The following is a 13,293-nucleotide window of genomic DNA, read 5'->3' as shown; positions in this document are numbered from 1 at the left end:
TGTGTAGCCGTTGATATCGTACGCCTCATAGGTCATCAGGTTGTGCTCGGCGCCCTGTGACAAGGCGAATATGAGTTGTTCTTCCGCGGAAGAATCCTCATGTAAAGGGTACGACAGAAGCTTCTGCTTGAACCAACGCGTGAAACATGAGTTGTGCTCTTTGATTATATCTCCGTCCGTCCTCTGTTAGCCTCGGTCATTGTACGTCTTCTCAATAAAGGTTTTGTGCTCTACCACCCAAGGATCGACCACGTCTATGTGTTGTAGCGCGACTAGGTTTGCTCTTTCAAAGTCGGCGAGTCGACCCTCGAAGTCGACATGCATTTCGCGGCGACCCTCACAGTGACCCCATCCAGCGAGCCTACCTAGGTGCCTGTTGACGGGCAGACCAACGGGGTTCTCGATGCCTAGATAATTCGTGTAGTAGGAGATGCACTCTCCGGTCAGAAAGCCCCTGGCTATACTTCCCTCTGGACATGACATGTTGTGAACGTATCCTTTGATGACACCATTCATCCTTTCGAACGGCATCATGCTGTGCAGGAACGTCGGCCCGAGTTGGATGATATCCTCCACGATATGGACCAGTAGATGCACCATAACGTCAAAGAATGCGGGCAAGAAGTACATCTCAAGCTCGCATAGTATCACCACGATCTCTTCCTGTAGCCTTCTGAGTTGCCTCACGCGAATCGACTTCCGAGAGATGACGTCGAAAAAGTTGCATAGGCCAAATAGCGTTTCACGGACGTGCGCGTCCATGATCCCACGGATTGCAACTGGAAGTATCTGCGTCATCAGCACGTGACAGTCGTGAGACTTCATCCCGCTGAACTTCTGCTTCGCTGGGTCTAGGTATCTGCTTATCTTCCCCGCGTAACCGTAAGGAAGTTTTACTCCTAGGAGGCAGGTGAAAAACTGCTCGATATCCTCCTGACTTAGAGTGAAGCACGCGGGAGGGTAGTCATTTCCGGTCTTCTTGGCCTTTTTGCCTTTGCGACGACTTTCTGTGTCCTGCTTCGCCTCATCATCATCATCATCATCATCATCATCATCATTAGCGTGAAGCTCCTGCCTGATGCCCATTGATTTCAAGTCTGCCCTTGCTTTCGGCCCATCTTTGGTCCTCTCTAGCATGTTGAGCAGGGTACCAAGCAGACTCTCGCACACGTTCTTCGTGATATGCATGACATCAAGGCTGTGAGGCACACGGTGGATCTTCCAGTATGACAAGTCCCAGAAAACAGACCTCGTTTTCCATACCTTCAGCAGCGGCTCTGGCGCCTTTCGCTTTTTCCCAGCTCTGGCGCCTTTTGCTTCTTTCCCGGCAGTGGGCAGTCTTTCCAATTTTTCAACAGCTCGTCTATTTCCTCGCCGCTCCTCGTACACGGGCGTTTTTGGGGTTCGGTTTCACCATCAAACAGATCCTTGCGTTTCCTCCACGGGTCATCATCGCGAAGCCACCTTCGATGTCCCATGAACACGGTTTTCGAAGACCCGGGATCTCTATCTAGCTAGCGATACGTTGTGTCATCCATGCACCTTACGCATCCAGAAAATCCGTGGACTACTTGCCCCGCGAGATATCCGTAACCGAGATAGTTGTGCACCGTCGTGAGCAGTGTGGCTCTCATAGGGAAATATTCTTTCTCTGCGGCGTCCCACGTATTGGATGGCGTTTTCCACAGCGTGTCTAGCTCCTCCTTCAGCAGCCCCAGATACAGATTGATGTCGTTCCCTGGTTGTTTCGGCCCTTCAATTAGCATACTCATGTGAATGTACTTCCTCTTCATGCACAACCAGGGGGAAGGTTGTACATCCACACAAACACAGGCCAGGTGCTATGTGTGCTTCTCTGGCTGCCAAACGGATTGACTCCATCGGTGCTCGCACCCAGCACGATGTTCCTTGGATCCTTCCCAAATTCTGGGTATTCGAAGTTCAACGCTTGCCACTGGCTCGCATCCTTAGGGTGACTCAGCATCTTGTCTTTTTTATTTATCTCCGGATCATTTCCGTCATCTTCCCACTTCTTCTCCTCCCTATCCGCGTGCCAACGCAGGAGCTTTGCTACCTTAGGGTCCGCGAAATACCGCTGCAGACGAGGAGTGATCGGAAAATACCACACCGATTTTCGAGGAGCTTTCTTCCTCTTCTTGTATCGAGTGATGCCGCACACCGGACATATGGTAGACTCCGCGTGCTCGTCCCGATAAATGATGCAATTGTTCATGCACACATGGTATTTCACGTGCGGTAAATCCAGAGGACACACGATTTTCTTCGCCTCCTCGAAACTGGTCGGGCACTTGTTCCCCTTGGGAAGACGTTCGTGCCAGAATGACATGTTCTCATCGAAGCATGCGTCGGTCATTTTGTGTTTTACCTTCATCTCCAGAGCCATGAGCGTTACTTTCAGGTGGGTATCCTCGGGCCTGCATCCTTCATACAATGGAGTAACCGCGTCTATCTCCAGTTGATCCAGCTTGGCTTTCTCTCGGGTGGCAGCTCTTACGTTATCCGTCTGCTTGAGAAGCAGCTCTTGAATATGAGGGTCCTGCACCCAGCCTCCATCGTCGTCTGTTCCAGCATCTTCATCTTCATGATCATGCCCTTCATCTTGATCTTCCTCATCGTCATGTATGACATCTTCTACATGATGACTGTGTACAGCATCACCGCCGTGATCATGTCCTGGAGATTCTTCATCTTCTCGCCCGCCCTCGCCGCAGTGGTACTTGTCTTGTTGCCCTTCCTCATTTCTTGCCCGGCCCCCATGGACGACTTCATAGTCATCTTCATCACCTTCCCACCGATAGCCATCCATGAAACCATGCAAGAGCAGGTGGTCCCGCACCTGCCTGGAATCCGGGTCCGCAATAAGGCTCTTCACCTTGCATCTTCGACACGGACATCTTATCTCCGTCTCGTTCTTTTGAAGCATCTCGGCCTTTGCGGAGCTCAAAAACCTATTCACGATGCCTTCGGTCATCGTGCGGACCATGGTCGCCTGCGGGGTAGAGCAAAACGATATTTTAGAACCAAGAAAATCTTTGGCATGACCTTCCCTAAAAATAGGAACAAAAAGAATGCATAGTGCCAAAATTCTCGCCGAAACGGAAATGAATCAACATTCCGGCAAAATATTGGCAACTATCGCATTTCAAATACCGGTACCTGCAAACACAAACATATATGCAACACCACAAACACAAGCAACACCACAAACATACATAGATCTAGCTAGGCCACAAAAAGTGCATGTGCACGTTGTTGGAGCGAGCTAGGGAGAAAAAAAAGTAGATCTACATCATGAAGATAGCTTTCCCCTTACTTACCTATCAAAAAAAGGTAATTTCATCACTTAATTTTGATGAATCTATGGTAGAAATGAGGTGAGGAGGAGGAGGCAGCCGAGACAAGCTTGGAGGAGGAGGTGGAGAGAATGAAGTGGGGAAAGTGAGTGGGTAGGTGGGCTGTCCAAAATATCTTGTTGGTCCCAGGTTACTAATGGCGCAGCACCAGCAAATGCGCCATTAGTAACCCTGGTTACTAATGGCGCACTTGCGGGTGGTGCGCTATTGGTAGTTTTTGCAGAATAGTAAATATATATATATATATATATATACATATATACTAATGGCGCACTGTGGAAAGGTGCGCCATTAGTAGTTTAAACTAGTAATGGCGCACTTTGACATGGTGCGCCATTAGTAGTTTTGCAAAAAAGTAAAAAAAATATTTACTAATGGCGCACTATCTATAAGGTGCGTCATAACTAGTTAGAACTAGTAATGGCGCACTTTGACATCATGCGCCATTAGTATGTATGGAAAAATGGAAAAAAATTCAATATTAGTGGCGCACCGTGTGTCTGGTGCGCCATTAGTGTCTTCCACACTAATGGTGCACCTCCAACCGGTGCGCCATTAGAATATAGTAGTGGCGCACTACTTACCTGGTGCGCCATTAGTATCAATCCTATCTATAGCCCTTTTCCTAGTAGTGTTGGATGTGAGTTGTGTAAATCATGTTCACTGTTTTGACCTCTGGTGGAATTTTTTTTTGTCCCCCAGTGTTCGGCTGACCAGGCTCATCCTCGTCTTCACTCGGCGTCTCCCTCCCCTTGTGTTTGACGTTTAGTTTGCCGGCCTGCTTGAAGACCCATCATTCTCTGTTGGTGTGATTTGCAGGTTTTTGGGGGTTCCATAAATCTGACATATTCTGTCTAGAATCTTATTTAGGTTGGACAGTCCATCTCTGCTGCCTTTAAATGGTTTTTTTTTTCATTGACCGGGTCTAGAGCCCGTGAATCCAGCATTTACCTCGTGTTGTATGGGCTGTCTTCATTGTTTTCAACGCTTGTTTTTGTTGCGTCGCGGTTTCCCATTGCCATCCCTGACTTCGGATATGCCGGGGTCGCTGGTGCCGCTACGGGCCAACCAACTGTCCTCGCCTGCACAAAAGCGGGTCATAAGGCTTGTTAGGGCTGCTATTGTCCTCGGTTTTTCCTGGCCGAGGTGTCTGGCGAGCCACACATCCCGGACACTGTGTTTGAAAGCCGCTAAGGCTTTGGCATCCGGGCAGTCGACGATTTGATTCTTCTTAGTGAGAAATCTGTTCCACAACTTACAGGTTGACTCTCCGGATTGTTGAATTATGTGACTTAAATCGTCTGCATCCGGAGATCGGACATAGGTCCGTTGAAAATTAGCCCTAAAAGCATCCTCAAGTTCTTCCCAACTTCCAATTGAGTTTTCGGGGAGGCTTTTCAACCAGTGCCGAGCTGGTCCTTTCAACTTGAGGGGCAGGTATTTGATGGCACGGAGATCATCTCTGCGAGCCATGTGGATGTGAAGGATAAAGTCCTCAATCCAGACCCTAGGGTCTGTCGTTCCATCGTATGCCTCTATGTTCACGGGTTTGAATCCCTCTGGAAATTCATGATCCAGCACCTCATCGGTGAAGCACAGGGGGTGTACATCACCCCTGTATTTGGATGTGTCGTGGCGTTCTTCTGACGGTTGTAGTGTTCGGTTTTGATTCCGAGCTGTTATTCGATCAGTATAGTCGTTTGGACAGCCGTGATCCTATGCCGGAGCATGCTTCCTAGATCCATAGATGGACCTGTTCCTACCGGCTTTTTTTTCTAGGTGCTCGCGTAAATCGCGCGCTGACTTATGTGCGGTGTCATTAGCCGCCCTGTCGCGGCCACGGGGTGGTAGGTCTGGCTCATCGGTCGTTTTATTTTTCGGCTGAATGGGCTCTGTAGCCTCATCGTCGAATTCGGGCAGCAGCTTGCGCTTTGGGTAGCTCTTTGTGTGGCGATCGCCACTGTGTTTTTCTTCATCGTCGAGCACTTTGTTCCATCTACGGTTGAGCGTATCCTGCGCGGCCTTAAGCCTTTGCTTCTGCTTCTGCTTCTTCAAGCTCCTCGCGGTGGCAATAAGCCTTCTATGGAGGTTTTCTTGTTCGAAGTGCCTTTCCAAGATGATGTGTGTATCGTCGTCCGGACTGTTCTCCTCTTTGGAGACAGGTTTATGGGTTTTATCTCCGCGGTCGCTATGATCGGACAGCGGCCCCAGGTTATGTTCGTCGTCCCCTTTCTCATCCCGCTCCATCGCTGGGTCCATGGGGTCGTCGTTTCCTTTGGAGTCGACCGGGGTATTATTTCTTCTTGCGCTGTTATCGCTGTTTTTACTGTGGCGGGATTTAGAGCGGCGCCTACGTCGTCGCTTTGGTTGCTGCTTTAGGGGATTATCCTCCGTTGCATCCTTCCTTTCCTCGCCGTTGTTTTCTTTGGGTGCATCCACCATGTATATATATCGTATGAAGAGGTGCCTGTCCAGCGCCCCGTGGGCGGTGGTTCCTGTACCTCTCCAGCATCGTCTTCCATACCGTCGATGTCTTCGGAGCCGAAGTCAAGCGTGTCGGTTAAGTCATCGACAATGGCTACCAAGTGAGTGGTGGGTGGGAAACAATTTTTTATGTCGTCCGCTTCCCACTCAAGCCGGACATAGTTCGGCCAAGAGTCTCCTGATAAGGAGAGAGATTTCAGTGAATTTAGCACGTCGCCTAAAGGTGAGCGCTGAAAGATATCCGCGGGAGGTAAACTCCATGATCGGTGCCCAATCAGATTCGATAGGCACGGACATGCGAGGTTCGGAACCTATGGCCGGAGACGAGTCCGAGGGTCCGATGACACAGATATCTTTGGAGGTGAAGTCTGTGTTCGACTCTATCGCCGATGAGTGTGCGGCCTCCGTGGTGGGGTCCATCCACCCGTCCTCAGATGGCACGATCTGCTCCGGATTAAGGGCCGGGGTAACTGCAGGCGTGATGTCCCAAACACCGTCCGATGGCAGATCTAAGTCATGCTCATCATGACTGTTCGGCGCACCTGACATGGGCTCGAATCCGTCAAAGATCAAGTCTCCGCGGATGTCGGCAGTGTAGTTCAAGATTCCAAACCTGACCTGATGGCCAGGGGCGTAGCTATCGATCTGCTCTAGATGGCCAAGCGAGTTGGCCCGCAGTACGAAGCCGCCGAATACGAAGATCTACCCGGGGAGGAAAACCTCGCCCTGGACTGCGTCGTTGCAGATGATTGAAGGAGCCATTAAGCCTTATCGTGACGACACGGTGGAACTCTCAATGAAAGCACCAATGTAAGTGTCAAAACCGGCGAATCTCGGGTAGAGGCTCCCGAACTGTGCGTCTAAGGCTAATGCTAACAGGAGGCGGGGGACACAATGTTTACCCAGGTTCGGGGCCTCTCGATGGAGGTAATACCCTACTTCCTGCTTGATTAATCTTGATGTTATGAGTATTACAAGAGTTGATCTACCACGAGATCGTAGAGGCTAAACCCTAAAAGCTAGCCTATGATATGATTGTTCTTGTCCTACGGACTAAACCATCCGGTTTATATAAACACCGGAGGGGCTAGGGTTACACAGAGTGGGTTACATAGAAGGAGATCTACATATCCGAATTGCCAAGCTCGCCTTCCACGCAAAGGAGAGTCCCACCCGGACACAAGACGAAGTCTTCAATGTTGTATCTTCATAGTCCAACAGTCCAGCCAAAGTATATAGTCCGGCTGTCCGAGGACCCCCTAATCCAGGACTCCCTCAGGGGGCGCGCGGCTGCCCTGGCCGCCCCTCCTCTTCTCCCACTAAGGCCCATTAGGCCCAATATACTCCCCGGGGGGTTCCAGTAACCCCCCGGTACTCCGGTAAATGTCCGAAACCTCCCAAAACACTTCCTTTGTCCGAACATAGTCATCCAATATATCGATCTTTACGTCTCGACCATTTCAAGACTCCTTATCATGTCCATGATCATATCCGAGACTCCGAACTACCTTCGGTACATCAAAACACAAAAACTCATAATACCGATCGTCATCGAACTTTAAGCGTGCGGATCCTACGGGTTCGAGAACTATGTAGACATGACCGAGACACGTCTCTGGTCAATAACTAATAGCGGAACCTGGATGCTCATATTGGTTCCCAGATATTCTACGAAGATCTTTATCGGTCAAACCGCATAACTACATACGTTGTTCCCTTTGTCAATGGTATGTTACTTGCCCGAGATTCAATCGTCGGTATCTCAATACCTAGTTCAATCTCGTTACCGGCAAGTCTCTTTACTCGTTATGTAATGCATCATCCTGCAACTAACTCATTACTCACATTGCTTGCAAGGCTTATAGTGATGTGCATTGCCGAGAGAGCCCAGAGATACCTCTCCGACAATCGGAGTGACAAATCCTAATATCGAAATACGCCAACTCAACAAGTACATTCGGAGACACCTGTAGTGCACCTTTATAATCACCTAGTTACGTTGTGACGTTTGGTAGCACACAAAGTGTTCCTCCGGTAAACGGGAGTTGCATAATCTCATAGTCATAGGAACATGTATAAGTCATGAAGAAAGCAATAGCAACATACTAAACGATCAAGTGCTAAGCTAACGGAATGAGTCAAGTCAATCACATCATTCTCCTAATGATGTGATCCCGTTAATCAAATGACAACTCATGTCTATGGTTAGGAAACTCAACCATCTTTGATTAATGAGCTAGTCAAGTAGAGGCATACTAGTGACACTATGTTTGTCTATGTATTCACATATGTATCATGTTTCCGGTTAATACAATTCTAGCATGAATAATAAACATTTATTATGATATGAGGAAATAAATAATAACTTTATTATTGCCTCTAGGGCATATTTCATTCAACAAAAAGTGTGGCAAGATTTCCTTAGGCAAGCTAAAGTGTGGCTAACAATTTGAGCAACTCGACTAAGGCAAGTGTGGCAAGTGTGGCAAAAATCATGTGGCAATATATAGCAAAGATAGTCACGATCCAAACAACCCCTTGCTTTTCTTTTTTGAGACATTGCGTAGCGCGACGGGTATTGAGCAAACATGCAAGCTGGTATACGATAATGGGGCGGGCCATTTACCTGATTTGTTGCTTTTTCGTCCGCCATGAAATAAGGCTAATAGATCGGATTTTTATTCGACGGAAAAATTAGACTGATTAGGAGTCTGTGTTACCACAAACCACTGCTTTAGCAATTTAAAAAAAATGTACACAAATTAAAGAACATAAAATTTTAAAAAATTGTAAATTTGAAAAATGCTCATGAATTCACAAAAAATATTCATGAGTTCCAAACATGTCCGTCAGGTCATAAAATATTCATGAATTTAAAAAATCTTCCTACATTTTAAAACATGTTTGTTGATTAAAAATAATATTCATGCATTTCAACCAAAAACCCCAAATTTTAAAAAATATTCATTGTTCAAAAAATGTTGAAATGGTCAAAAAAGCTCTAGAATTTTGAAACTTTTTCCCAAATGTCAAAAAATGTCTGTCGGTTGAAAAAATGTTGAAGAATTTTAATTTTTCCCGAATTTACTAAAAATGTTAATTGATAAAAAATTGTGAATTCGAAAAATGTTCATGAATTTCAGTTTCGCCCAAAAATGAAAAACCTATTCATTGATTCAAAAGATATTTGCTTATTAAAATTTAAAAAAACAAAAATTGTTCTAGAAATTCAAAATTGTTCTCAAATTTAAATAAAAATCGGAATCAACCACAAGATTAATCGATAATCTGGTGTTTATTTTGAAAGTTTCTGCATGCTTGCTACTTGAAGCAACCACAAGATTTACTAATGGTCCATTGTGTATTTTTTCAAAAAATGTCTGTCGATTCAAAAAGTGTTCAAGAATTTTATTTTTTCCTGAATTAACAAAAATGTTCATTGATAAAAAAACTATAAATTCAAAAAATGTTCACGAATTCCAGTTTGTCCCAAAAATTAAAAGCAACCTATCCATTGATTCAAAAGATGTTTGCTGATTCAAATTTGAAAAAGTCAACAATTATTCTAGAAATTCAAAATTGTTCTCAAATTTCAAAAATTGTTCTGGAATTCCCAAAAAGAAAGTGAACTGAGGGTAGCTCAGCTGGTTAAGTTTACTATGTGGAACCAGGCCACGAGAGTTCAAGTTCTAGTCATGACACTGGTGCTCCCATTTTCCTAAATTGATTTTAGGATTTCCGACAGTATTCATTCACCGGGGATTGGGGGGGGGGGGGGGGATTTCTGTCGACTTCAAGTCGTCTGTGGTGACTTCATCAATCTCAAGGCGATGTGTCCGCTCAATCGTCTGGAGGTGCTCACAGGGGTAAAGTGTGCGTGCATGAGTTCATATGAATGATTGTATGTGCATTTATATGAGTGCATGCATCTATATTGTTTAAAAAAAATCCAAAAGTTGAAATGAAAAGGCAAAAAGAAAAGAAAATAGCAATAAAAAAAACACATAGACAAGGAGAAACCGTTGGGAGAAAAAGAAAAATCTGAATATGGCTCATGCTATATGCGAGCGAACAGGAGGAGGGGGTTGCGCGTTTGCTTGCTATTTTTTGACCCGCGAGATAAATAAGATCCCCACAATTTGTCGTGGAACGTCGTCTTCTAATGATTACTTACATGGGTTGCCCATGTCACGACCCACTAGGCTCTTGGATTTCATTTTATTTCAATTATTCTTTTGTTTAACAGGTTTAGCGAAATGTTGTAAAAATATTAGCACCAAGTGGTGGTGATGCCTTTTTCTTTTGCGGGGTAAAAAAAGGGCAGGACCTCCAATTGTCAAGGTGGACGTGACTTCTCCTAAGCACCTTGACCATTTGGTTATCAGTTTTGCTAAGTCTCAGTCGACTAAGATTTCGTTATGTCTTAGTCGGTGCTATATTCCTTTGATCTTATATGGAGATTCATACAAAAAAAAAATTAATCTTTTCAGCTTTTGCTTTTTTCTTTTTATATACTATACCACTTGACTGAGACTTGATTAATTATCAGTCGACTAAGACTTAGCCACACCCTTTGATCATTGTATTGAATTTTACCCTTCTCAAAATTTTGAATTGTAAAGGTTTGTTTTTTGTTTTCAATCGTATTATCTAGTTTAAACTTTTGAATCAAATTGTTTGGTTTTCAGCTTCCGTTTTTCTTGAATTTCTTATATTGATTTCCTCATTCATAAGTCCTAAATTTTTCGATAAGAGCGCTATATTACTTAAAAAGTCCAATCATTACATCCGGTCTCTGCATAATTAAGATGCACATAGCCAACCGATGTCCACTCTCAAAACAGTACATAAGAAAAGGATGACCTTGTATTTAAGTTTTAAATTACTTGAAAAAAATATGTGGGAGCAATCTCACCATTGTAGGTGATCTTGTATTTTTTTTCCTTGGGTAGGTGAGCTTGCAGAGCTCGATTTCATTATGTCGGCTAAACTTTTAAAGCCCGATTTCATCATTTTTAAGTTCTCATCCCAAAAATTTTTAAAAAAAGAAAGAGATTATACATGAGAAAGCAGCCGAGCTTTCCTCCCGTAATCTACATCTCCTACTCCCTCCGTTCCGAAATAGATGACTCAACTTTGTATTACTATTTTGAAACGGAGGGAGTACGTCTGAGACTGTGAGGCTGGAAGACATGATTCTGTGAGAACATCACGAAATGTCCGTAACGGAATACCCGATGAACCCAAGCAGCAAGCCCATGCATGCCATTGGCATGGCCTGCGAGTGCCACTGCCACCCCACTGGTTGGAGCATGCAGTTGCCCACGAATTAATACGCGTTTGTGTCATCGTGCCCCCATATCGCAGTGTCACGCCATTTTCACCTCACCTTCGTCATCGAGCCACGCGCGCACGCAAGGTCAGGAAAGCGGGAGCCGCCATTGCCGCCGCGTGTACTATAAACACCGAGCATGATCAAGCCAGCCGCTGCACGTAGCAGTTCATAATTCTCATAGTGCAAGCGTGGACGCCGGCCATGTCGGAGCCATGGCGCCTCGTTGGACCGATCACGGCCACGGCGGCGGCGAGGTGGAAGGAGCTCCACGGCGAGCGGTCGTGGGACGGGCTGCTGCGGCCGCTGGACCTGGACCTCCGGCGCACGCTGATCTGGTACGGCGAGATGGCGCAGGCCACGTACGACGCGTTCAACTACGAGAAGCACTCGCCGCACGCCGGCCTCTCACGCTTCGGCAGGAAGCGCTTCTTCGAGCGCGTGATGCTGCCGGGCCACGCCGCCGCGTACCGGATCACCAGGTTCCTGTACGCCACGTCCTCCGCCCCCGCCGCGCCGGCCGCCGCGTTCGTCAGGAGCCGCCACCCGCGGCGCCGGTGCAAGGAGTCCAACTGGATCGGGTACGCCGCGGTGGCCACGGACGCGGGGATAGCCGCGCTAGGGCGCCGGGACGTGGTCGTCGCGTGGCGCGGCACCATCCAGGCGCTGGAGTGGATCAACGACCTCGAGTTCGCCATGGTGCATCCCAAGGGCATCCTCGGCGACGCCACCGGCGCCGACGCCATGGTGCACCGTGGCTGGTTCTCCATCTACACCTCCACCGACCCGGCCTCCACCCACAACAACGACAGCGCCAGAAAGCAGGTAACTAAAATTGCGCGGCACCGTCTCGTCAAGTGGTACATGGAGAACGTGCACACTGTTCAGCTGGCTCTTCTCTCTGTCCGTGCAGGTGTTGGCTGAGGTGAGGAAGCTGGTGGACACGTACAAGGACGAGGAGGTGAGCATCACGGTGACGGGGCACAGCCTCGGGGCGGCGCTGGCCACGCTGAGCGCGTTCGACATCGCCGAGAACGGCTACAACTGCACGCCCGCGGCGGCGTTCCCGGTCACGGCGTTTGCGTTCGCCAGCCCGCGCGTGGGCGGCGCCGGCTTCAAGAGGCGGTTCAACACCGCGACGGCCGCCGGCCTCCGTGTCCTGCGCGTTTGCAACGCCCGGGACATCGTGCCCAGGTACCCGGGGCTGCCGTACCACGACGTGGGCGCCGAGCTGGCCATCGACACCAGCGCGTCGCCGTACCTGAAGGCGCCCGGCGACGAGCACGTGTGGCACAACCTGGAGTGCTACCTGCACGGGGTGGCGGGCGCAGCGACGGCCTCCGGCGAGGGGTTCGAGCATGTGGTGGAGCGGGACTTGGCGCTGGTGAACAAGTGGTACGACGCGCTGAAGGAGGAGCACGGGGTGCCGGCGGCGTGGTGGGTGCCGTGGAACAGGGGCATGGTGAAGGGGGAGGACGGGCGCTGGAGGCTGGTGGACTGCGAGGACGAGGACGACAGGGAGGACGCCGTCGTGCCGCCGGTGAGCAAGTGAAGGCGACGTCTCCATCATTCCATCTCACGTTCGTGTCATGCATGCATGCACAAATAATTCGTTCACGTTCAGGGTCTATGATCTGGACTAGTATTTCACGTTGTTGTTTTGAAATATCCCAATGATTAGTAAACTGCAGTACATCTACATTCTACCTTTTAATTGCGGGATTATAGCCAAAAATGATGTTTCCACGAGCACATATGATGCTAATTATTCATAAATACAAGCCTATTTGCATGAAAGCCCTTTTCGAATACTCTCTCCGTCACATAATATAAGATGTTAGTATTTCAACCTGTCATGGGATGGAAGGAGTACTCCTTTTTAAGATGATCTCAATATCATGACAATTAAAGCTTCGCCTTATACCACAAGTTCATTTCTACCTTCATCAGGGGGTAGGAACATTATCGATGGAGTGTCTATACATGAGATTTTGCATGAAAAAAAAATCAAGTTTGGAATACTTCTTTTTTGTGAGAAATCAAGTTTGGAATGCTTCTTTTTTGCGAGAAACCAAGGTTTGAATACATTCAAAAAAAAGTTTG

At 47.5% G+C, this 13,293-nt stretch overlaps 1 protein-coding gene across 1 annotated transcript; it reads left to right on the top strand.

Moving 5' to 3' along the window:
* Window positions 1-11,247: 11,247 nt before the first annotated feature.
* LOC123099584 (phospholipase A1-II 6-like) lies at window positions 11,248-12,904 on the top strand. The gene is made up of 2 exons (XM_044521717.1): window positions 11,248-12,015; window positions 12,104-12,904. Exons 1-2 carry the CDS (start codon window positions 11,395-11,397, stop codon window positions 12,740-12,742), a joined length of 1,260 nt encoding a protein of 419 aa, XP_044377652.1. The 5' UTR covers window positions 11,248-11,394; the 3' UTR covers window positions 12,743-12,904.
* Window positions 12,905-13,293: the final 389 nt, after the last annotated feature.

This window comes from Triticum aestivum, chromosome 1B, assembly GCF_018294505.1.
Source record: "Triticum aestivum cultivar Chinese Spring chromosome 1B, IWGSC CS RefSeq v2.1, whole genome shotgun sequence".
NCBI lineage: Eukaryota > Viridiplantae > Streptophyta > Magnoliopsida > Poales > Poaceae > Triticum > Triticum aestivum.
Note: the sequence above shows the minus strand (reverse complement) of the source record. Positions and strands in the feature narration are given on the sequence as shown.